Source organism: Camponotus floridanus, unplaced genomic scaffold (assembly GCF_003227725.1).
Source record: "Camponotus floridanus strain SB8 unplaced genomic scaffold, Cflo_v7.5 scaffold16, whole genome shotgun sequence".
Taxonomy (NCBI): Eukaryota; Metazoa; Arthropoda; class Insecta; order Hymenoptera; family Formicidae; genus Camponotus; species Camponotus floridanus.
The window spans coordinates 1822715-1845963 of record NW_020229281.1 but is presented as its reverse complement, the minus strand read 5'-3'; the positions used below and the strand labels follow the sequence as shown (position 1 = coordinate 1845963).

Here is a 23249-nt window from a genome sequence, read left to right as displayed (position 1 = left end):
AATTAATTTATTTATCACTTAATTATCAAATTGATACAAATATTTACTATTATTGTATAATGATAGATCTTCTCAAATGCAATTATCTCGCAGGAGAAGTACCATTGAAAGACGTCTTACCTTACGAAGAGAAACTCAACCATGTATGTATCAAACAAACATACTTGTAATTAATATGTACAGAATATGTATTTTGTAAAGACAAAATTTTTTTAAATGAATGATTGTTTATACAAATCTATTAAAATGTCAAAATATCCTCTTATAAAATATAAATTAATACAAATACTCCGAAAATATCTCAAATATATTATTTCATATATATTGCTTATATTGATCAAACAATTTATGAAAGCTCGCATTTCTCGAATACTGAAAAACATCGTTGATTTCCTTTATTTCTTATATTTTTTAAAAAAGTTTGTAAATTAGATTTATTGATATCAAAGTAAGTATTTCAGAGATTTTGTATGAATTTAATAAAAAAGATCAATACAAATATTTGATAATTTTCTTAATTATACACTTAGTGGCTGTTGAACCAACATTATTAGAGAGAAGACTCTACGAAGCATTTGATGTATTTGACAATGCAAGAAGTGGAGAAGTCGATGTTAGAGATTTGGGAACTATAATTAGGGCATTAGGTTACATAAAATATAAAAATATTGTAATAATTTTATATTTTTATACCTTTCTCATGACATATTTCATTCTTTTTTTATATCACTCAATAGGATGTGTCATCACGGAAGCTGAATTGCAAGAGATACAAGTAGAAGTAGAAGATGTTGAAAACAATTGTGTGCCAATAAATAGATTTGTAGAATACATGAGCAAAGCAATTAATGAACGCAAGTACGTTCAAGTTAAATTTATTTTTAATCAGAACAAAAATAATTGAAAAATGTAATTTTTTATTATGACATAGAGTTTTTACAATTTAGATTCAAGCCAGCAGAACCAGAAGAGCTATTGAAAGCGTTCCAATTATTAGATCCTGAAAATCGCGGATATATTATGAAAAGTGATTTAGAGAAATCAATTATGGAAATTGGGGAACCATTTACAAAGGAGGAAGTGGCCGATATGATGGCTGTAGCTTGTGATGCGGAAACAGGAAAAATTAATTACGAGCATTATATTAACTTACTAATTGTACGTATATTGTTATTGCTAAGGTTTTTTTAAATCTCATATAGGAGTAAATATTTTATTTAAAAAACGTTGAAACTTCCACTTGAGATAAAAATTACAGGTGAAAATTCCCGAAGATATTAACGTATATAGTATTGTTGATCAAATAGAAGCTGCAAAATTGGCAGCATTACCTAAACGACACATATGGGAAAGTTTTTTATTTAAAGATGATATTACCTGACAAAAGAGTTGCTATATTATTTGAAAAGTAAAATGTTTTTTATGAGAGAATCTTAATATATAAAAAATATTAAAATTCAGGAAAATTGTATGAAATTTTTATATATTTCATAAGTTACATAAGTTTAAATCTAAAAAATATTTGTGCCCATTTTCATATATAAACAGTATAATATATGTTAATATATATATATATATATATATATATATATATATATATATAACAGTACATAAATGTTATATGTATTTAATGTATTAAATAATTTTTAAAAATTTTTTAATTATTAGAAAAGAGATCATATATTTGTCATGTTTAAATTTTTTTATATTTTTGCGAAAAGTATTATTAAAACTAATATCAAAATAGAAAAAAGATTTGACAACTTTTTCTTACAATTAATAAATGATTAAATGTAGATAACATGTTAATTAACAATAAAATACTATAATTTTGAGAATATTGGAGGATCACCTTTAATGGCTTGTGCCATAGCTGCATTTAAGAAATCTTCACTCTGAAGCATTGCCTTGTTATGCATCGCCTATCAAGATAAATCCCAATAATATATATATTAAAACAATTTTAAATATAATACAAGAAATTGTTTCACATATAATGAATAATAATATTTATTATAATTTTAGGTAGAATAAATAATGGAGAATACTCACAATATGATCTAATCCTTCTTGAACAGAGTGGTCTCTGGAATATATCATACTTATTTTTGAACCTTGCACAGCAACTGGACTCTTATTTGCGATATTTTCAGCAATTTCTATCGCTTTATTCAATAAACTGGACAAAAATACGAATTATCTTAAATAAAGTCATCTTGTTCAAGTGATCATTATCAAGATTATATATTCTTTCAGTGCATTTATTGATCTTACTTTTCTTTATTGTCCAACATGCGACTTATAAATCCGCTTTCCAATGCTTCAGTCGCCGGATACTTTCGTGCTGTATATACAAGTTCTCTTGCTAAACTATCGGATCCCACAACTTTTGGAAATCTTTGAAGTGTACCGACATCGGCCGCTAAACCAATGTCAACTTCCTTTATTTGGAAGTATGCATCAGAGGAAGCATATCGTATGTCAGTTGTCGATATCATGTCCACACCTGCGCCAATACACGCACCATGCACAGCAGCTATTACAGGTTTTGGACACTGTCAATTAATTTTGCATCATTATTTTGTTTGTACAAAAAAGTATTAAAAATATGTGATGCATAGTGGATTATGAGTTTATAGAGAATCATAATCACAATTTTATATAAATACTGACATACCTTCTCTATGGCCGTAAATGAGTCTTGATAATCTTTAATTTTAGGCTCCAAAACTCTGCATTTACGTGCAATATCCTCATGTTGTGCTAAACTCTGACCTATTTCCATCATTCCTTGCATATCAAGTCCTAAAATAGTTGTCAAATAGAATAATTCCATTTATCTATTAATATCATAATAATTAATTTACTTATATATTATTTCATACCTGAACAAAATGCTTTTCCAGCAGCAGATAAAATAATTACTCTGCAATCGGGATTGACTGCTAATCCATCGAAACATTCCTTAAACTCTCTACATAAAAATTGTTCATTTAAATATAGAGGTTCAATTGCAAAGGATATATAATAAGTGATTTTTCATACCGCCACATAATTGGATTCATCGCATTCAGTTTCTCTGGCCTATTCAATTTGACCATGTAAACAAAAGGTTTCGGAATAGATATCGCTAATGTTTTATATGCAAGTGACATTTCTGTAGAGTATCTTAATTTAGACGCAACTTGCAAGTCTGTAAATTTGTTAATAGATATTTTAATTTTCATATAATTATCACAATTATCATATACTAGATTTTTAACTAAATTTGATTAATATTTAAGAAAGCTGATTAGTTCATGAATATGAACAAAAGAAATGTCTTATCATTAATTAACAATAAGAGATATATTTTGAACATAAAATTAAAAAAAATAATGTTGAATGATTTTTTATATGTTAAATATAAAATAGTATACTAAATAAATTAAAAAAGAAATACAAATATCCTTACAATTTCCAATTGATCTTGACAAATTATTTTTAATGATATTTATGACCATGTTAGAAGAGGATATTCTATAAATAAAAGTAATGAATTAATAAATCTGAATATATACATACACACCTAATGTCTGTGTCTTTACGTTATAATCAAGTTAATTGATATTCTGTAAATAGTTAAAAGTACACTATAATATTTTACAAATATTACAATATTATACTATTCAAAATTTTGCATTAATAATATTACGAGTCCGAATAAAAAAATCACAGATTTATTAACAAAGTGTAAAAATACTTGTCATTTAGGTACACGTATATAGTCGATTTCTTTTTATTATTTGTTTATATTCTACGATGAGTCATTGATCATTAGTCATAAACAAATTGACCAATCACAGTCGATTATTTTGAAAATAATCGATTGTGATTGCTCAATTTGCTTACGACTAATGATCCCTTCGGTTTTTTCTCTGTTCGAGGCGACTATTTTTCCTCTACTCTGAATCAGCTGTTTCCTCTGCTTTGAATCAGCTGTTTTCTCACATGGTAGATTTCTTCTTTTTCACGGGACGATAACTGTAATCATATCGATCGAAAAAAATCGTAACCATATAGTTCGCGTTTTGTGCACGTGAGGCGTTGGGAACATCTTAAAAATTATTAAAGCAGAGAGAGAATAATCGCTCCCGAATATCATCTGTAATATTTATAACAGTGTAATTTTAATAATAATAAATTAGATTTCATTTTTCGTTTAGATCGACGCCTGATCTGGGAAAATAAAAGACGTGAATGTGAGGCCAAAAGTCAAGTCAATTTGTGTGTGTATAATTTGAAAAATTTGCCGTTTCCTTGACGCCAAAATTGCAAATGGAGGAAAGAGCGGGAAGCCGAGTCAGCATGTGTGTTAATATTATAACTTGAGGTATGTGTAAAGCTTCTTTTACAGATTAATAAACATTGTATAAAGATGAGAAAGTATGCCTACGAAATATTGAGATAATTGTAAATTGTAAAATTAATACCGCATTATATACATACTATAGGTATCGTCCAGATACCGTATGATTAAAAACGATTTTAAGTAATGTTAGCGCTCTTTAATTATCTTTTCCCGGATTGCCTGAGATCCTTGATAATCACATAATTTTACACAGGCACCGCGAGATTATGAGCCTTTAATAGTACCCCTCATCAAGTGATTGAGTACATTTCTTTTAAATCTGTCCGTAGAACTATGAAATTTGTGAAGAGATTAGGAAACCATTTTATGAGTAACGACTCAAAAAGTTTGTTATCGCACTATTTATAAATTAATAAAGATCATCTATTTAATTAATGTAATATTAATTTCTGAGATTTCTCTAGAAAAGAGTTTTATTAGATTAATTAGAATGTTATGTTGTATAATTATTGCGATTCGAGAATGAAATACATACAATAGAATTTTGTAAATATATCGAATAAATATTTCAATGCATTAATTGTCTCAATGCAATATAATTAGAAAAATATTTGTCAAAATATAAGAGGCTTTCAAGTGAGAAGACTTTATTTCAAAGTAAAGAGACTTGACAAAAAATATGAAATTATCTTTTGAAAATGTATATAATGATAATATTCTTTAAAATGGAAAAACGATATATGTATAACTTTTTATGAGAAATTCAAATACAAATAACAAATGACAAAATTCTATTTATTTGATCAAATTCTTTTTCTTTTTAATTTAAACTTCGCGATATTCACTTTCTCTCGCTGCGTTTTAAATCGTACGTACATCGCACGATTTATTTTTTAATAGTTTTACACAAAGAATATGATTAGACATAAGTGATTAAATCAGTTAATCGCTAGAGATTTACATTCACTTTTACGTTTGTGCTCTTCTAGCGAAGATTGAAGTGTCACCGTTCTTCGAGCGAAGCGCGATGAAAAGTGGGAAGGGGAAAAACACGGGTGGAATGAAAAAAGGACGAACGGCAGCGGAATGTCCAGTTTTTGCATGGCAGTTACTTACTTTAAACGAGCTAAGATTCTCATATAAAATAGCGGAGAAGCTTTTTTTACACACATACGATCCTTATTTGCGACCCCGCAATCAAAAGCGACGAAACGGCGGTCCTTATTTTCAGGCCATAATTGCAATACTCGCAGAGTTAAATTCCTTATAATTTCGGTGGCTATTTTTCATTTAACCCGTTTCATTCATCTCTCTATATATTGATTATGGAATTTTAATTAACACACGCTGTCTTTTAATTTTTCTGATTATTCTTGGAACCATTTCCTCTTCGTCAGGGTGGTTTTACTTTATAAAATTTTTAGAGAATACTAAAATTTTCGTGTCTTTTCGCCAGAGAATTCGCAGGTTCTACATATGACGAAATATTTCAACAATGTTTATGCAATTTTTCTACGTGCTGTATGAGAAACTGTATCATATTATACTAGATATGATTACTCTATTACTAAATCTATTATCAACAATTCGAGTGTTAATTTTTCTGTTATTGTCGACATTGGAGTGAATAGTAACGCATTAAATAGAGCTTAATTAATTCTCGGTTTGGTAAACGCTGAATATAGCTTGCCATATTTACTTCAAGGAAACACCTCTCGACATCTCTCGATTGTACAATGCCCTTTTTCTATCTTACATTTATAAAGAACAAACGCTAGTCAATTTCGAAATCGATGCACGGAATCTTAATGATGTCTTGTTACATATTCGACAGCAAGGGTTTAACAACAAAAGAGAGAGAGACCTTCGATTGCTTAAAGTGGAACAGAATTTAATAAACTTCATCATATAAATAAACTTCTCGATTATATAAATTCTCTTTTTTTATTTTTACCGAAAAAAAATTATATTCACCAATAGTTGTATAATTTTAATTAAAAGAAAAAAATAAGATGTAAGTTTTCTTTGGCGAAACGATTTCATGCAATAATCGAGGTCGTGTGAATGTGTTTTTCATCATTAATATTTAAACTCGTAACAATGACACTTTTATCTTCGAAAACATATTTCGATTCGAAAATTATTTTATAAATTATTTATTATATTAATTTTTTTTAGATACTTAGGCTAATGTCTATAGCATATAATTTATCATATGTTTTTACATTTTATGATTAAATATGACATACGATTATGAATATTTTTATGATCAATAACTTTAAAGTCGAATAAATAGAAGAGGTGAATAATGACTCTTTTATAAAATTTATATGAGATGTGAATCTAAAATTATATCTTTCATATATATTTTCATATTTCATTATATTTGTATTTTATACAAATATAATGAAATATTAACATTTTTGGTAAACCTATTTAAGACAGTTTTAATCAATTTAATAAGAATAAATAATTTGTAATTGTTAAACAGATATTTAAAAAATGCTTCATTTTGAAGATACTTATGGAGAGAACAGTAAACTCTGAATATCATGATGAAGAAAATGATGAAAGAAGCCATATTCTAAATAAAGAATATGTAGGTGTAATCAAGCTACGTGGGGACAAGCCAAGATTACTGTCAGTCCATGACTATTACATTTCTCTTTAAGTGCTTGTTTTTGCCACATGCGGCAACATATTACATTATTAATGGCAAATAAAAAAATTTAATAATAATTGAACATGTACAAAAAGGACAGTAAAAAAAAGAATGTCAGCAAAAGATAATATAAAAATGTTTTCATTACAATTTATTTTCTTCATCCTGCATATTTATTAATTTTTTACACAACATTGACGAGTTTTCCTCATCTAACTTGTGATTACGATGCTTACAGGGAAAATTCGCACGTGTGCGAGCGAGATGGGTGGAAGCACGCGCGGTGGGGGAAAGAACGAAAGAGCGGAAACACGTGCGGGAAAAGGACGCAGCGAGGGACCGTAGTATGACGAACGCAAGGCAACCGGTGCAGACGATGGTGCGGGCAGTCTGCGCACGGACATCGATCGAGGTTCACGTTCCATCCACTCCCCGAAATTCCCAATTGTTTCTCAAATTGTTTCGCGAAATATTAACGATACGTCACGTACTTGCAGAGAGAGGCGAGAGAGAAAGACACGCCGCGGTATTTGATGCGGCGAATCGCGTGCGTGACAGTGCGATGACACCTGTGCTTTTCCGAGAGGAACGAACCGTCCAGTACTGCAGCTGTGGGGGGTGTTTTTCCGCCGGTGGACCATAGGAGTTTTCTCTGCAGCAACCGGAAGACGTTGGTTCGCCAGTGACCTCGCCGCTCAAATAAAGGTAAGTGACAGTTTCATTGACAATTGTGTGGGATAAAGAGAGGTTGTATCGCCATTTAAACGTGACATCAATAATGATGAATTAACGCAGTTCAACATTCTTTTATTACTTCAAATATAATAAAACACTATTATAACAGTAGCGCTGAAAATATGTTATTAAATATTGTAAAATTATAAAATGTAATTCGCTATTAGATATAATGTCTCTCGTGTGTTGATGTAAGCTACATTATTTAAAATAGAGCTAGAGGTATCGTTGACGCAATACGGTATTATCGCAAGGGCGTTCGCACCAGTAATTCCGGGCAATCGAATCGATCCACGCCAACGCGATTTTGCTGGTTCTGAATACTTCTGAATACTCTTGCGGAAATTCGCTTATTCTACAACTTTTTACATTGTGTAACTTCTCCAACAAAGTTTGTATCGTGTCACAATGACGGAGAACTCTTGTCACAATGTATTTCGCACGTAAATTAATAATGTCACGTCGAGTGGCGTGCTAATGATTCAATGATGACGATAAAAAAGGAAAACATTGCCGCGACAATTTATGCATAATATTCATTTGCAAATCTTTAAATCGCAAATTACAAAGTATAATAGCTTCAGTTGTGAATACGAAATTTTAATGAGCGAAAATTTGTGGTGTTACAGAATCACGCAATTTATCGTGTTTATACCATAATGCCTTTACGAAAATGACGGCTCACGGAGACGTGACATTTTTCGCAATCGAAGAGTTAATCTCAATTTTTTAGTATTTGTAATTGTAAATAATTAACTAGAATATAATTATAAAATTATTTTTAAAACTTTGTTAGCAACAGAATAATGGAGTCTACAATAAAATATGCACTAACGCGTGTCTTTACGTTCTCTTCGAATGGATATGCAAAATATATGCAGTAAATATATGAGAGACGTGTCGAATAAATTAATCCGCGATACATATTTCTGTGGAAATCATTTAAATATTAATATTATTTAAAATAAAAGATACTGTTTTTATTAAATGGGGAGATATTATAAATTTTGCTAAAAAAGTCGGTCATATTTTTTAAATAAGCGAAAGTAGATTGGAGTTTTAAATCAAAATTGTCATCATCGGCTTCAATATAAATTTCTCGTCTAAAAAAAAGAATTTTTTGAAATCTTTTTTTAAAAAAAAAGCTTTTGATTTTTTAAACTTTATTTGATACGGAATTTAACAGAAAATGCAAAATCTTCCGCAATCTAAAGAAGTAAAAGAACAAATATTGCATTAATAATTATAAATAAAAATAATTTTCTTAATCGCATTTCTTATTTATTTTAAGAGTTACAACAATGTATTAAAGCCTACTTGTGATTCTAAATTTTGCCAAAATAAGGAAGCAGAACAAAATTTTTCTCAAATCCCGAATTAATTTCGAAGAAATTATTTCTACTTGTTTCTTTCCGCGGCATTTTTAATCGGCTCGAGAAGTTTTTGTTTTAACGCAATTACAGATCGCGTTACAGATTCGAAGACTTCAAACTTGTATGCTTAGTAAATTACATATCCTACGGTAAACTAGGAATAACAGTAGAATTATAGAAAGATCGATAGCGAGAGACGCATTCATTTCACTGTGCTATAAATTGCTCGGTCGTATATACAAACTGCAGAACATGTGAAAGCGGTCGATTCGCTTTTACTGCTCGTAACACTATTTCATATCCAGTGTGCATCCACGGCCACGCGATCATGTACATACATTCCAGAGCACGTAACACGCTTAATTTACCGAAGTTCACCGAGTTTTTATGTTTCCAATTTAACCCCGCATCGTCATTTTAGTCTAAACCTATACGCGTTAGGAAAAGTCATGGCGATATCGTGCAATTTTCTACTAAACGTCGAAACTACGACCGGATGTGGATCTAAAATTGAGTAAAGAAACGGATGAAGTTACGATGGATCGGAGCGATGTATGTCTGCATATGAGCTTGATGTTTGACAAAGTGTTCCTTGTTTCGTTACCACGTATTCTCAGTAGCGAAATTACGACGCATGTAATGTAACGTATTCGTTATTCAATCTCTCACGTTCATCAATTTTACATTTTCGCGCGATTATTTCATGAGAAAATTTAAACATGTCAATATAAATTTTTTTTAATATTTAATATTAAATATATTTAATAATAATATTTATAATAATATTAAATATAATAATATTTAATATTATTTTAATGCAAAATCTTAAAATCTTTCCCTTATCTCTTGAAATTGAAATAAATTTAAATAAAAGCAGAGTTAGTGCAATTGTTGATACGTAAGAAGTATTTTATGTTTAATGCAAAGAGAGCGAATAGTTTTACTTGAATGTGGAACGACGTGACGAGTAGCTTTCGCGAGAATTACTCTCGTCGCTCTCTAGAAATTGCGAAGCTTCCTCTAAAGCTCCCGTGCGCCATATTCACGCTGTATCTCTCGTCAACGTTTTTGTAAACGTTATTTTCTTGCGGAAATCTCTGGTGGCCATCTGTCAGAGAGAGGCGCTCCGCTTCGCTGTTGAGTTTCTCGCTAGTTCGCGACAATCGTGTAAACCTGCTCGACGCGTTTTCTGGACTTTTTAATTATATTAATCGCGATTTACATCATCATGACGCAATATTTCTCGAGGGGTTAATCCGCTCCAAAAATTCCTTATATCTATTTATCTCTCATGCGTTATGTGTCTTCTAATCTCTTTTATTGAAATATATTTTAGATTATATATAGTAACAATTAAATTGTTATATTTATGTTATATTTATGTTTATGTAGTTATTTGTTGCGAATCGAACTTTACATTTGAGATTTAATTAGAGAGTAAAATTACTTAAATTAAAAGCTTTTGATGAAACGACGTCCAGTTGTATAACAATTCTACATTTATTTATTTTTTGATGTTTTTATATGCTTCCGTATTCAAATTGGCGAAATTAAGTGCATTGAACTTAGTGCTTTGAAAGTAAGCGTACTGATAGATCAACTCTTACGTGTAAGATTCATTATGGATTTTTACAAGAATTACTTTCTTCCAGACGCTTTATAATCTTGTACACTTCGCAAACACATTGTAAATTTCTAATTTTACAATTTATGAATTACGTCACGTACGTTTCTTCGTTATACTTTCATAAAACTGACTGATAGTATCGCTAAGAAAATATATTCAGTCAAATAACATATCCTTTTTCCTTTAACATTACATGGAAAAAATAATTAAACTTTATAAAAATCGAAATGCATTATAAATTTACAAGAATAATTCAAGAAGAATAAAAGTGATAGTGCTTCGTGAAACAGATTAATCATTATAGTAGTGAAAGTATCTAGGATAAAATAGACAAAAGCAAGCATGAAGATACAGAGATAGAATAATTATAGCTCTTGTAAAATCTAAATAACAACTATTTTGTGCTTGTCAATCAGCGATATCTTTATCTTGTGGAAGGTTTACGATAAAATAAGTAAAAATAGCAGTAATTGCATAGAATAGATAAAATCATTGAAAGAGATTGTTTTGGATGAGATATTTCATTTTAGATGTCATATTATTTACTGCTTTACATCCAATAAAAAGTGCTGTTCTTCTTGAATGACACGTAGAAAGAAACGCGAGAACGGCCATCAACTCCGGAAATTCCAGAATATGGCTGATGATGTCCCGCGACGCGTCGCCCGTCGAGCAGAAAAGAAAAAAAATTAGAAGGAAACACAAATGCAATGGTCGTTCCTATCGTAAATCATCGTCGAAAATACAATAATATACACAGAGAAAGAGAGATAAAGAAGGAGAGAGAAAGAAGAGGCACGAGCTCGCGCCATAAACCAAATCGCATCGGTTGACTCCGCTTGACCCCCCGAGTCCGGTTGACCTTCTTTAGGGGCTTTTGTGCGACACATTTTGGTCGCTTTATGCCTTTTTCGACAGATCCTATCGCGCGTGCCCACCGGTTTGCAATTTTAAATAGACGCGTCTGCCGAGATACTCCTCAAGGTTCCGCAAATTCGAGAGATGATAGGCTAGATATGCGGAGCTCATCGTCTTTCGCTGGAATAATCTCGAGGGGTGGATTATTGTGGAATTTTGATACGCAAGATTTCAAGACATTAGCAGGAATTATTATGTAAACAAAATATTAATAAATACGCTAACTCGTTTGAATAATGAAAGAATTTTTAATTCATTGCAGGCTATCATTAAAGCATTTTACTTAAGAGATGACTGTTTTAATTTTTTAAAGACTTTAAATTAATATTTAGAAAAATAAATTCTTACTGTTTTTAAAATCTTGCCTTTAGCATATTTATTGCAAATATCACTTTGTAATAAATCACAGTGAAATTTACTTCAAAAATCAGTCGTCACATTTGATTATACAACTCAATTTAAAAATTAAATTATATAAAATAATTTAAATTATTGTCAATATATATATTTTTTTTTATTAAAGTAAAGAAAACAAAGTATATTACATAAGTTGCTTTAAAATATTACGAGTAATTGGTAGTTGTAATAGTATGTGGAGATATAGCAATACTATTAATGGTGAAAATTGCAATTTAATTACACATTGCTTACGAAGGTAGTGTTGGAATCCTTGCGTTCAGCAGTTTATGCTTCAGATATATTATGATCATGCAAAATAATTATATACGTATGCATCGTAGACTTTAAACGCCAGCTTTCGCTTTTGTTCTCGCACGAAATAGTCCCGCCTATGCCGAATCATGCACGTGCGATCATAAATTGATAATATCAGTAGATTAACTAACACGGTCGAGTTAGTTTGCATAGCGCACAGGCCTTCGTAGTACGTGCATTAATATAGAATGCGATCTCTTTGCTTCATGCTTGTTTGGCTTATCCTAAATGACTGTAGCACATGTATTTAAATGATTGTTCAATTTTCGAAATTACCATAATATATATGTATTGTGCAATCCATAAAATTATAGTAATACATTATCTATAAGGCACATTTCCCATAAAAGATATCTCCTATAGAATAATTGTAATAATATATGATAATCGTATTATACACATATAATATTTTATATATGAATAATTTAATAATTATATACATATGAAACATATGTATATATAATATATATTGCAATAATTTTTTAAAAATATTATATATAATTTTATTCAGACAAGCAATGCATGATAAAAAAAAAATTTTAATGTTATATTTCTAGACGTGAGATCTTGTGCGGATGCATTTTTAAAGTTTGAATTCTAGCTCACAATAAAAGCTTGCTCGCTTTTATTACATTACATTTTTATGACCCGACTAATTATGAAAAATAAAAAAACGCGTAATGTTATTAATATAAAAAAAATTAAAAATTTATTCAATGAAATGGAAATTATTTCCCTTTCGCTCATCTCTCTCAACATGAGCATTAGATAATAATTTTCATACGTTCCAGGTTTAAACAAAATTTTTCGTTATCTCCCTATCCGCTTATTGTCAAAAAAATTTACCAGCTAAATGCATTTCTCAACTAGGACGATGGAATCTCATCAATTCTTGCGCCTTAATCTAAGTAATACCGTGTAATTTGTGTCAATTTCGAATGTAACACGTGTACTTGAGGCAATATACGCCTCTGCAGCGCGATACTCGTCTACGATCGATGAGGAAACATGGAATGCATCTGCATTCCGCGTGGTCCCGGCTGTTCGTACGTAACATCGAATTCAAGTGCGTAAGTTGGAGACTTTATTTTCGTCACCTTGCTCACTACCCTCCTCTCTTTCTCTCTTTCTCTCTTTCTCTCTCCTTTTTTTTTCTCGTGCTGCAGTTATCAGATCGTGTTGCACATATATTGGGATACTTTCTCGGCCCGGTCTCGGCGTCTCGTTCGTGCCGCGCCTGAAACGAGTGAAAGTATTCGGAATTCTTGCGGTCAGTTTGACTCGTGGGCTCGCCACCGAGGTAACTTACGCAACCCGTACAGTAACAGGTGTATTGCATGTGCAATAACGTGTATGAAGGATCCAGAGGTCGTTTGTACTCACGGGCGGAACGGACAATATTACTATTGCTACGCGAAGCGTAGACATTCTTCGGGCGCGCGAGTGAACTTTCCATCTTGTAATTGACAAATTACGCACCGTCGTAAATCTTGGCGCGTGGACGTAACTAATCTCGGCATGTAACTCAAAAAGAGACAAAGAAAAAAAAATTGCGTCATCGTTCCTCATAAATTCCCTTGAGAAAATTTCAACTCGAAATTTGTCACAGTCCGTGATTTCGTTGCGAGTTCGATGTAAATTTCGAGCAATTTCACGATTTCACGATTTCGAGAACGTACTTTTCAGATTATTAATGTCACGCGACTCTTGTAGATGCGTGCGGGGGTGAGATAGAGGGGCACCTCATTTTTTTTTCACGGGGTTCAGGAAACCGACAAGGTTAAATACGACTCCGCGATCCGAGAGTCGAGATGGAGACTCGAAAGGGATACTCGGTCGATTCACCGGATGCACGCGATCACGTCGGTGCGGTTCGTTCGACATGCATCGAGCATGTACCTGGTTCTGTTTTCGCAGCGGATCCGAGCGAAAGCGAGCGAGCGAGCGAGCTTGCGTTTTCAAGCGAGACGAGAGCACAAGGTTAATCCGATCGCTCGTTCAACGCTAATTACGTTGCTCTCTTTAATCGTTCGAAAATCACGACGTATCGATCGTAGATGTAAAACTTTAATCGAGGGGTTGTGGAGAATCTCGAGGGATTTTTCTCTTTAGAATTTTAAAAGCTTTCTCGATTTCTCGTATTTGACATCGGATAAATTGAATCTATTTTAAGGGGTTAGTTGCCTAGTCATAAAAATAAAAAAAACATTTTTATGTTTTTACATATCCTTGAAGTATATCATATTCATTGAAAATATTCCATAAAGTTTAAATAAATCGGATGCAAATTGACGAAGTTATAAATGTATGTTTCATGAAGCGCCAAAATATATAACTTCGTTTAAATACGTCTATAAAGCTTCAGTTCTGATGTTTTGAGGGATATTAAATTAATATATGAAGATTTGAATAAACTAAAATTATATAGGCCTGGAATATATGATTCTGTAAATTAAAAAATCTGCATTTTATTTAAACATAAACTTGACACAAATCTTAAACGCGTTTTTGTCGAAATCACTTTTTCAAAGCCGGCGAGTAAGATATTTCGAAAGCCGTTACACCGATTTGTTTGAAATTTTACAGGCTTCTTTTACATATAAAAACTTAATAGATGAACAAAGGATTTTGTTTTTTAATGAATACTTTTTTTACTTAATAAAAAATGAGCAATTTTTAAGTCAAAAAAGAATATCTTAGCGTCAAATGGCTGCCATTTTGTCCCAAAACAGTTTTTCGATTAATCCTTCGTTCATCTACCAGACAATTCCATACATTAACTACAGTTTATCAAATTTTTGTCAGATGAATCAGCTTCGAATAGCACTGCTCATCGCGCAGCGCTTTTTGGAAAACAATATTCGGGAGAATAGTTATAACTTTGACATTTTTTAATATTTTATTTAAAAAAATATAATAACATCCTTAATATTTGTACTTTTGAATAAAAATTTATTTGTAAAAAAAAATTATTACACTTTTCAAAAAAAAATTCCCAAACACCATACTTTTTTCGGTCTGCTGACTAGGCATAACCCCTTAATTTCTCGTCTCTCTTATCACTTTTTAATATCATATATACACGACATTCTTTTTTTCAAAATATCTATCTTGATTATATTTATAATTGATAAAGCGTTTGAACGCGAATATATCACGTGGTACAAATATTTTGCTACGTTGTAATAAGCGACGTAACTCTAGACGAAGCCAAAAAAGAAATCGGTTAATCTCGTTCGCGCGCTCTAGTAGAATTCTTAGTTTATAAATAAATTATAGGATTTAGCCAATGAAGCGAGGTTAGTAACCGTCATCGAAACAGTACTGTGCATTGACCCCAAGCGAGCGTTTAATCGTTGCGACGTAATTAAACGTAATTAAACACGCCGCACCAAACTGGATAAGAACCGGCTTAGAATTATATATAATAGCTTGTATATGATTATATGTAACTTTACACTCGGGTATAAAATGCTTTTATGATTAAAATAGTGCAAAGTAACCGAGCATTAAAAAACATTAATTTCACCCTGTTTTAATATCTGGATATTTGATTATTATTCTCCCTAATATGATGTAATAATATACTATTAAATTATTAATAATACTCATAAACATTTTGGTACGCGATTATTTTCGCGGTATATTTGTCCGCAAATTATTTAAGCCGTTCTTTTTCATTCATAAATTCGAGGTTCTTTTTTAAAAAAATCTATCGGGTAAATTATTAATAAAGAATTTTTTATCTAGTTACTTATATAAACGAGAATTTTTAATCGCAAATGGTATCCATTAAAATTGCTCTGCTACTGCCAATTTTTTCAAAGATTATATCAATATTTTTTCAATTTTTTCAAATTTTATATTTATGCTATAATTAGGGGAGCTAGAATACAGTGTTTACATTGAATGGGATTATTTGAGGGAAGAAAAATGTCCACTGTGAAGAAATTAAAATATAAAAAACAGACAAGTAAATAGAAAGGAAAATGAAGCAGATGGAAAAATATCTATCAAATCTATACAAATATGTAAAATAACGTACGAGTTTTTCAAAGATTATATCAATATTTTTTCTATTTTTTCAAATTTTATATTTATGCTATAATTAGGGGAGCTAGAATACAGTGTTTACATTGAATGTGGGATTATTTGAGGAAAGAAAAATGTCCACTGTGAAGAAATTAAAATATAAAAAACAAGTAAATAGAAAGGAAAATGAAGCAGATGGAAAAATATCTATCAAATCTATACAAATATGTAAAATAACGTACGAGATGAAGCTCGACGTTTAATCGCTGAGGAATATGGGGTATTGGTTTTCCTCTTCTCCCTCACACGCGTCTCATATCGCTTCTCTGCAGAGGTGCAGCGACGTCAGGTCTTTCGCGGGATGGGGTCAGGATTTGGCGGTGCGACGACGCGCGCGAGAAAGAGAGAGAGACCCGAAATAGCAGCCACGGGTAGAAACTTGGCGAGTTATAGTTAGCTCCTCTTATAGTTAGCCGCTGACTAGCGCGCTGCAGAATGCGAAACGAGAGCGGCGCGCGTTTCTTTCTTCTTCTTCTTCCTCCATCTCTCTGTTCGAGTTCGTTTCAACGCGTTTCCACGTCTCTCTTCTTCCTCCTCTTAATTCTCGCTTGTAGACCTTGCGTCGCTCTCCATCTCGTCCCCCCCTCCCTTTTCTTTTCTTCGCATTTGCCGCGCGAATATTCATCTTTCTCGCGTTCGACTCGGCTCGAACTCGCGACGTAACGGAATCCCGTAGCGGGGAAAACGAAAAGAAAGCGTAAGAAAATGGAATTGGAGGAACGAGAGGAGGGAGGGGGGAAAGCAGATTTACATACCGCGGACGTACTCTCGCGACGAACAATTTATCCGAGGCTGGAATGCTGGAAAGTGGACCGTGCATCCTGCCGCCGTAGGCAGCGTTCGAGGCGTCGTTTATTTACATAAACAGATGACCATTCACATGCTGACCGTTCACTCAATATAGTATCTCGCCTCATTGGCTGCCACGTTAGTTAAATACAATTTGCTTTGCGCGAGATGTTTGCCGTTGAAGCGAATTAACTCGCCATTTGTGCATCGGCTACATCTTATTAATCTTACTCTTATTGGCGGGATAATCGCTAATATTTATGCGCCGTCGTTGAAACGCGTTTAATTCAATTAAAGATGAAAGAAGATGCGAGTGTAAATCTTTAGCTTGCCTTATTTTTGTAACAGAAAGCAACTAATACAAAATATCAATATTATATATATATATATATAATATGATGTAATATAATATAAAATATAATAAAAATATGATATAAAATACACGGAATATAATAAAAATATAATATAAAATACACAGAAAAAAAGAACGTTCTTGTTTTGAAAGTATATTTAGTTTTAACATGGAAATTTTGAAATGAGATTATATTGCGTTAATTAAAGAAAAATATAATTTGTTGGATAATTGCTTACTTGAATGAAGCCATTTTAGAAAGTTCAATCAAGAAAAATATATTCTTATGATTTAATATTTAATTTTCTCGAATGGAAAAGAAACAATGTTAGATAGAAAATAATATTTTTAAATCAAAGATTATAATTTTCTTAGAGTAGAGTTAAATAATTACATATTCTTGAGGTGACAATTTCAATATTAAATTATAATATTGTTGAAATTTATAGTTGTTAAATTCTTCTAAGAAGATTGTAAATTGTTGCGTATATACGAAACAATGAACGCGTTAATTTAAATATACAAGTTTTGATTTGACACTTATTTTTTTCTGTGTATGATACATTTATTTTATCACGATAATAATTATTATGACAATAATAATTATTATTATGTTATCATCGTGAATCTCATCCCATCATCTCTTCTTTTCGCGACTCGATAATTCTCTTGGCATATTTCGCTTGTAAATTTTGAGGAAACCACATCCAAAGTGTATTACAAGGATAATTAATCAAGCGTTACACGAGGATATTTAAATTGATTAGCCCGAGAATACGCGGGAAGTAAATTTGTTCCATTCTCTCCTTTCGTTCGTCATTGCTTTATCATCGTCGTAAATCGTGGAGGGTAGATATCAGCGTGACACATACTAAAAGGTCCGTACGCCTCTCTTAAGAATACACCTCTTACTCGAGAGCCCAAATTATAACCAAATCGAACTATCGCATTTATCACGACCGTCAGAGACATAAATTTAATCAACGTCGTACCTTCAACACCTTCATGGTGCACACGAAAGTGTTTACTATATCTACTCGTGTCGACGCTCGACGAAGGTACTTAGCTATTTAGCTAAGTGTCGATATTCCTGTACAAGTATTGCTTGAGTTAATCACATTTGGAGGAACAAATAAAAGTTACAAATCTTCGCTGCCGAACAAGGAATAGCTCTCCTTCTCTGATTAATAAGTGTCGATATAAATGAAATATGGAAACAGTATTTTTTGTTATAAATTACACGTACGTATCTCCGTTAGATAGGGTTGATATCTATTTTATATTCGAATTATTCCTTATACTAGAAATAAAACTTTTGTTATGCGTTTCTCAGTGAATTGCCTGCGAGAGACAGATTCGAGCGCAGAATCAAGTATTACCCTTGGTCGAGGATGAGCAATCAAGCAGTGTGAGAACATCTGGCACAATCTTTCATGCTGTCACTATCGCTGCTTCCGGTTATTTTATGCGTCCCGTCTACCTGCCTGCAGTTTACCGAAATAGCCGCATTTGCTTTTCCCGATCGTTTCGAAGGCGAATCGACTTTCATCTTATGTGCTTACTCCTCTTCACTTTTTACTCCGATCGAAGAGTACATCTTGATAGACCGCGCGATATTACGAGACGCGATTCTACGAGAGCGCTCTATGAGAGACAGGCTGTAAACCGGCTGTAAGCAGCTTCGTGTTACAGCTAAACGTATCGTCGCGCGATTAAATGAATTCAGATGGTTATAGCTACTGGATGCGGAGATTACGTCGAAGGTGATCCTGATCGTATTCTACAGGAAAAGCCCAGCCTACTCTCATCTTTTTTCCTCGATTTTCTCTCCTCCCCTCATCGCTCTAGCCCTCCAGGCTCGTCACGTCTTTCCTTTTCCTCCTTCTTTCTCTTTTCTCTCTTACTCTCGCTGTAACCATAAGAGCGAACAGAGGAAGCGACCGATTAAGTTTTTGTTCGCTTGAGAATTAGAGGTCGAGCGAAGCTGATGTCGAGACGGCGAGAGAAGCGAATGAAGGAGGAAATGAGCGAGAGGGAAAAAGAGAGAGAAGCGATCTGGAACCGAAGAGGTACGTACGAAGGGGCTATCGAATGAGCCGATTCCAGTCGATTCTCCCTCTATAATATTAAGCGGGATCGTCACGGGTAGAGTCTCCTTCGCTTCGCGGGATCTTTGTTGTATTCTTTCTCACGCGACTTCTTTCTATTCTTCTGTCAGTTTGCGATGCGCCGAAGAAGACGTCTTGTCGCTCATACCTAAACAATGCGCGAAACAGATCGAGACGTCTTCTTCGATCGAACAATGTCGACGGAATTCGTGGTCCGAATATAAACAGGTGCTAATCAAGTGGACGCGAGTCAGTTGTAAACTGCATAGATACACAGTAAAAAATAAAATGTTAATTATAACATTTTTCACATGTCCCAGAAAGTCCACTCTAAATTTTAAGTTAAGATAACGCATTCGTGTGTTATTTATTGATAAACTAAAAATGTTAAATAATTGACACAATAATTTATATTTATTTTTGTGACTTTAAGTGTAATGTAAAAGTAGCATATAAATTAATTAAAAATTACATGAAAAAATCGTTATAATAACGCGTAAGAAATGTAGGACATTAACATATAATAGTAATTATTTTAACTTAAATTATTTGTAATAGAAACATTTGATTTTAGTAAATTTGATTATTTTGTATGTTAAAGTTCAGGATTATTTGAAGATTTACTTTAACTTTTCTTAAAATGTTAAATTGATTTTGAGACATGTTGATTGTTTAAAATGATGATGTTAAATGATTATGTTAAAAATACTCAAAATAATATTCCATTCCAAGAGGCATATATAAAGAGTTAAGTTATAAAGTTGATAAATGTAACATTCCACGAAAACGTTATAAAAATAATAGCGTATCAGTTGTATTAATTTTACATTGAAGTACTAATCAAAATGTGTGGTAAACACAAGAAAATTTTAACATATGGACGCGCAATTTTTTACTGTGTACATTGATATCGATCATTGTAGTTGCAAAATAATCCGTGAGATAATAATATGTTCTTTTGCAGGCTTCATTTTCCTTGACATAATTTTTCAAACTATCCATCGTTTGCGAAAGACCTAATTTATTCATTCACATCCGCGGCGGTTGTAATTTTGTGTAATCGAATGTATTAATTCTAAAGAGGTATGAAGAGGTTTTGCTTCGATAGACGCTTTATAAATAGCTATTTTTCATGAGCTTTTTAATATGCGATATGTATTTTATTCCTCATTAATAAGTGAGACTTAATCAAGTTATGCATGCTTAAAGTATGATGTCAATCGGTGATGTATGATCGGAAATTTTATTGAAGGATAGGAGAACCTTCTTTTCTTCGTACGGATATCTTCTTCTTATTTATTATGGATATCCTTCGCTGTTGGAACACAATACCATTCTTTCTCCCAATTATCTGTCTCTTTCTTTTTCTCACTCTTCTTTATCTTCTGTTTATCATACATGCAGGGTGAACCGTATAATTTAACTATCTTGAATATTTTTGTTGTTAAGGAACCGATGCAAATTTTTGTTGTGTCTCGAATAATTCGGCACAGACGGGATCCACATGACTATCGTTCTTTTTTTTTATTATTGCATCTTCGACGTTTATACAAGATTACCTTCAACTCTTTCTTAAATGAAACAAACAAACGGATCGCACCTCTCCTCTACTAACAAGAAGTGCATTCAAGGTAGTCAAGTCACATCGTTCATCTCCATGTATCATTATTTGCGTCGTTTTCAGCTTAAAAAAGAAGTAGAGTCTCTTTTTTTACGGCGAGAGGGATAAACGTGAAAAAAAAAACGCAAACTCGATTCAGCAATGACACAAGTAAAAGGCTGCACGTGCGTCGAAGATAATTATTTATTGGCAACGGCGGTGGCTATAATAGATTTATTTTATACGAGAATTACGCTGAACGAGAGAGAGATAAATCTCGCACGCGCAGGATACAAGGGCGTGTACGCATAAATAAGGCAACGTGCGTTTCCACATCTCGTACCTGATCTCTCGTCAAACACGCGTTCTACCTGCTGACCCCCACGCTGCGGGCAGGGTAACGCGCGGGGTCAACCGGCACGCGCCGGTATCTTACCGGTGATATATCCCCTCTCTCGTTGATCGTTGCCGTCAGAATTACTTTCGCCTGTCTGTCGGCGAATCTCTTTGTCATATCGTGTCCAATTTTCGGCATCAATTAACAGAAGAAGGATGTTAAAATTGATATTTCCGCGGATTCATGCTCCCAGCTTTAAAATTTATATTTATCGCTTTCTATCAAATTGCAGGTTTGTTTAATAATCTTCGAAAAATGGACAGAAGAATTGAAATATGAGAAATTAATCCTCGAAATAAAAATGATTAAAATAAAAGATGTAGAAAACGAAAACTAAACAAACGTTTAGAAATCTGGAAGCATATAAGAACAACTAAGAAAAAATATATAATAAAACGAAAATTATTTAAAAAATGTATATTATGTTATTATTCCTATTTAGATTAATTTTAGAATAATTTGTTAAAGAAAGTACGAATTTCTGATGATACATCAGACAACCTAAACGGATCCAATCATTTGTTATTATTTGTAATTTTGATAAAATACAACATTCAATTGCTAAAAAATAAGGCTATCAATTTAAGAGACCTCTACAGCTATTTCTTATATTTTCCTCTATTAATGTTAATTATTATTCAAATATCCAGAACAAATCTAGATCCAATCTTGAATCACTATAGAGAATATAATGCATCTTTGTATCTGTAGGAGAAAAAATATTCACAGAATTAGAAGAAAAATTGTTAAAAAATAGGGCTATCAATTTAAGAAACCTCTACAGCTATTTTTAATATTTTCCTCCATTAAAGTTAATTATTATTAAAATATCCAGAACCAATCTAGATCCAATCTTGAATCACTATAGAGAATATAATGTATCTTTGTATGTGTAAGAGAAGAAGTATTCACAGAATTAAAAGAAAATATCTATTTTCGATGATCCAACGCGCTACGTTAACGAGGCGTGTTTTTCGACGGTCCGTTAAACACCGTAATTCCGTTTAATAAAGGCTTATCAGTATTAAACGTAACGCAAAAACACGCGTGCTCGTGCATCTCTCGCTATTACACGCACAACGGAGCAGCGTAAGATCACATTGGCTAGCACGTTGCAGCGGTTTACATAAAAAAAAAAAACTTATTTACGCGTATACACCTCTTCTCTTCCTCCTCCGTCTCCCTCTTTCTTTCTCTTTTTTTCTTTTCTAGTTTTTCTTCGCACGCGGTGCGTGTACCCCTCCATCCGAATGAATGATGCAGCGCGTTCCTCGCACCGCTGCACAAAGGATTCGGTCCGCGTCTTGAATCACCTGATTTTGCATCCTCGCAATCGCACCTGTATACATTGACGAGACGTAAGAAGCTCTCTCGAAGCGTTTGCGACAGCTAGGAAGGATTATAGAATGAAAGACTGGATGCTGCAATCTAATGTGTATGTATCACGTGTGTGTATCACGATATGTCGCTAATACGATCAAGAATCGCACATGTATCATTGTCATTTTCTCCCGATGACAATATCTGTACG

General features: G+C 32.6%; 3 protein-coding genes across 10 annotated transcripts in view; 2 read left to right on the top strand and 1 right to left on the bottom strand.

Moving 5' to 3' along the window:
• The first annotated feature begins 21 nt into the window (after window positions 1-21).
• LOC105248434 (dynein regulatory complex protein 8) lies at window positions 22-2122 on the top strand. 3 transcript variants are annotated; one of them, XM_011253231.2, is made up of 5 exons: window positions 22-143; window positions 531-647; window positions 738-858; window positions 948-1158; window positions 2026-2122. In XM_011253231.2, the coding sequence occupies exons 1-5, from the start codon at window positions 77-79 to the stop codon at window positions 2032-2034; spliced, it is 525 nt and encodes a 174-aa protein (XP_011251533.1). In that variant the 5' UTR covers window positions 22-76; the 3' UTR covers window positions 2035-2122. The 3 variants fall into 3 exon arrangements, with proteins under 3 accessions (XP_011251533.1, XP_011251525.1, XP_025262818.1); XM_011253223.3 differs by lacking the exon at window positions 2026-2122 and adding an exon at window positions 1259-1416; XM_025407033.1 differs by lacking the exon at window positions 2026-2122 and having other exon boundaries at window positions 948-1252.
• LOC105248449 (delta(3,5)-Delta(2,4)-dienoyl-CoA isomerase, mitochondrial) lies at window positions 1739-3962 on the bottom strand. 4 transcript variants are annotated; one of them, XM_011253251.3, is made up of 8 exons: window positions 3892-3962; window positions 3455-3519; window positions 3046-3193; window positions 2886-2974; window positions 2678-2805; window positions 2275-2555; window positions 2053-2179; window positions 1739-1922 (listed from the first exon to the last, which is right to left on the bottom strand). In XM_011253251.3, exons 2-8 carry the CDS (start codon window positions 3501-3503, stop codon window positions 1824-1826), a joined length of 921 nt encoding a protein of 306 aa, XP_011251553.1. In that variant the 5' UTR covers window positions 3504-3519; window positions 3892-3962; the 3' UTR covers window positions 1739-1823. The 4 variants fall into 4 exon arrangements, with proteins under 4 accessions (XP_011251553.1, XP_011251545.1, XP_011251561.1 ...); XM_011253243.3 differs by having other exon boundaries at window positions 3743-3958; XM_011253259.3 differs by lacking the exon at window positions 3455-3519 and adding an exon at window positions 3569-3611 and having other exon boundaries at window positions 3743-3957.
• A 270-nt stretch (window positions 3963-4232) lies between these two features.
• Window positions 4233-23249, top strand: part of LOC105248425 — a 33363-nt gene continuing 14346 nt past the window's right edge. The window contains exons 1-3 of one of the 3 annotated variants that reach the window (XM_020026592.2): window positions 4233-4372; window positions 7252-7425; window positions 7511-7718. The gene's annotated coding sequence lies outside the window, so the exon portion shown is untranslated. Of the gene's footprint in view, window positions 4373-7251; window positions 7719-23133; window positions 23154-23249 lie in introns of those variants that run through there. The other 2 variants (XM_020026588.2, XM_025406988.1) reach the window with 2 other exon arrangements.

Excerpts from the sequence above, each read along its gene's own strand:
- LOC105248434 (XM_011253223.3), top strand. The coding sequence starts at position 77 with ATGCAATTATCTCGCAGGAGAAGTACCATTGAAAGACGTCTTACCTTA. Across the intron at positions 648-737 it reads AACTATAATTAGGGCATTAG|GATGTGTCATCACGGAAGCT; the intron begins GTTACATAAAAT and ends ATCACTCAATAG. Across the intron at positions 1,159-1,258 it reads ATTATATTAACTTACTAATT|GTGAAAATTCCCGAAGATAT; the intron begins GTACGTATATTG and ends TAAAAATTACAG.
- LOC105248449 (XM_011253251.3), bottom strand. The coding sequence starts at position 3,503 with ATGGTCATAAATATCATTAAAAATAATTTGTCAAGATCAATTGGAAAT. Across the intron at positions 3,194-3,454 it reads GTCAAGATCAATTGGAAATT|ACTTGCAAGTTGCGTCTAAA; the intron begins GTAAGGATATTT and ends ACAAATTTACAG. Across the intron at positions 2,975-3,045 it reads ATGAATCCAATTATGTGGCG|AGAGTTTAAGGAATGTTTCG; the intron begins GTATGAAAAATC and ends ATTTTTATGTAG.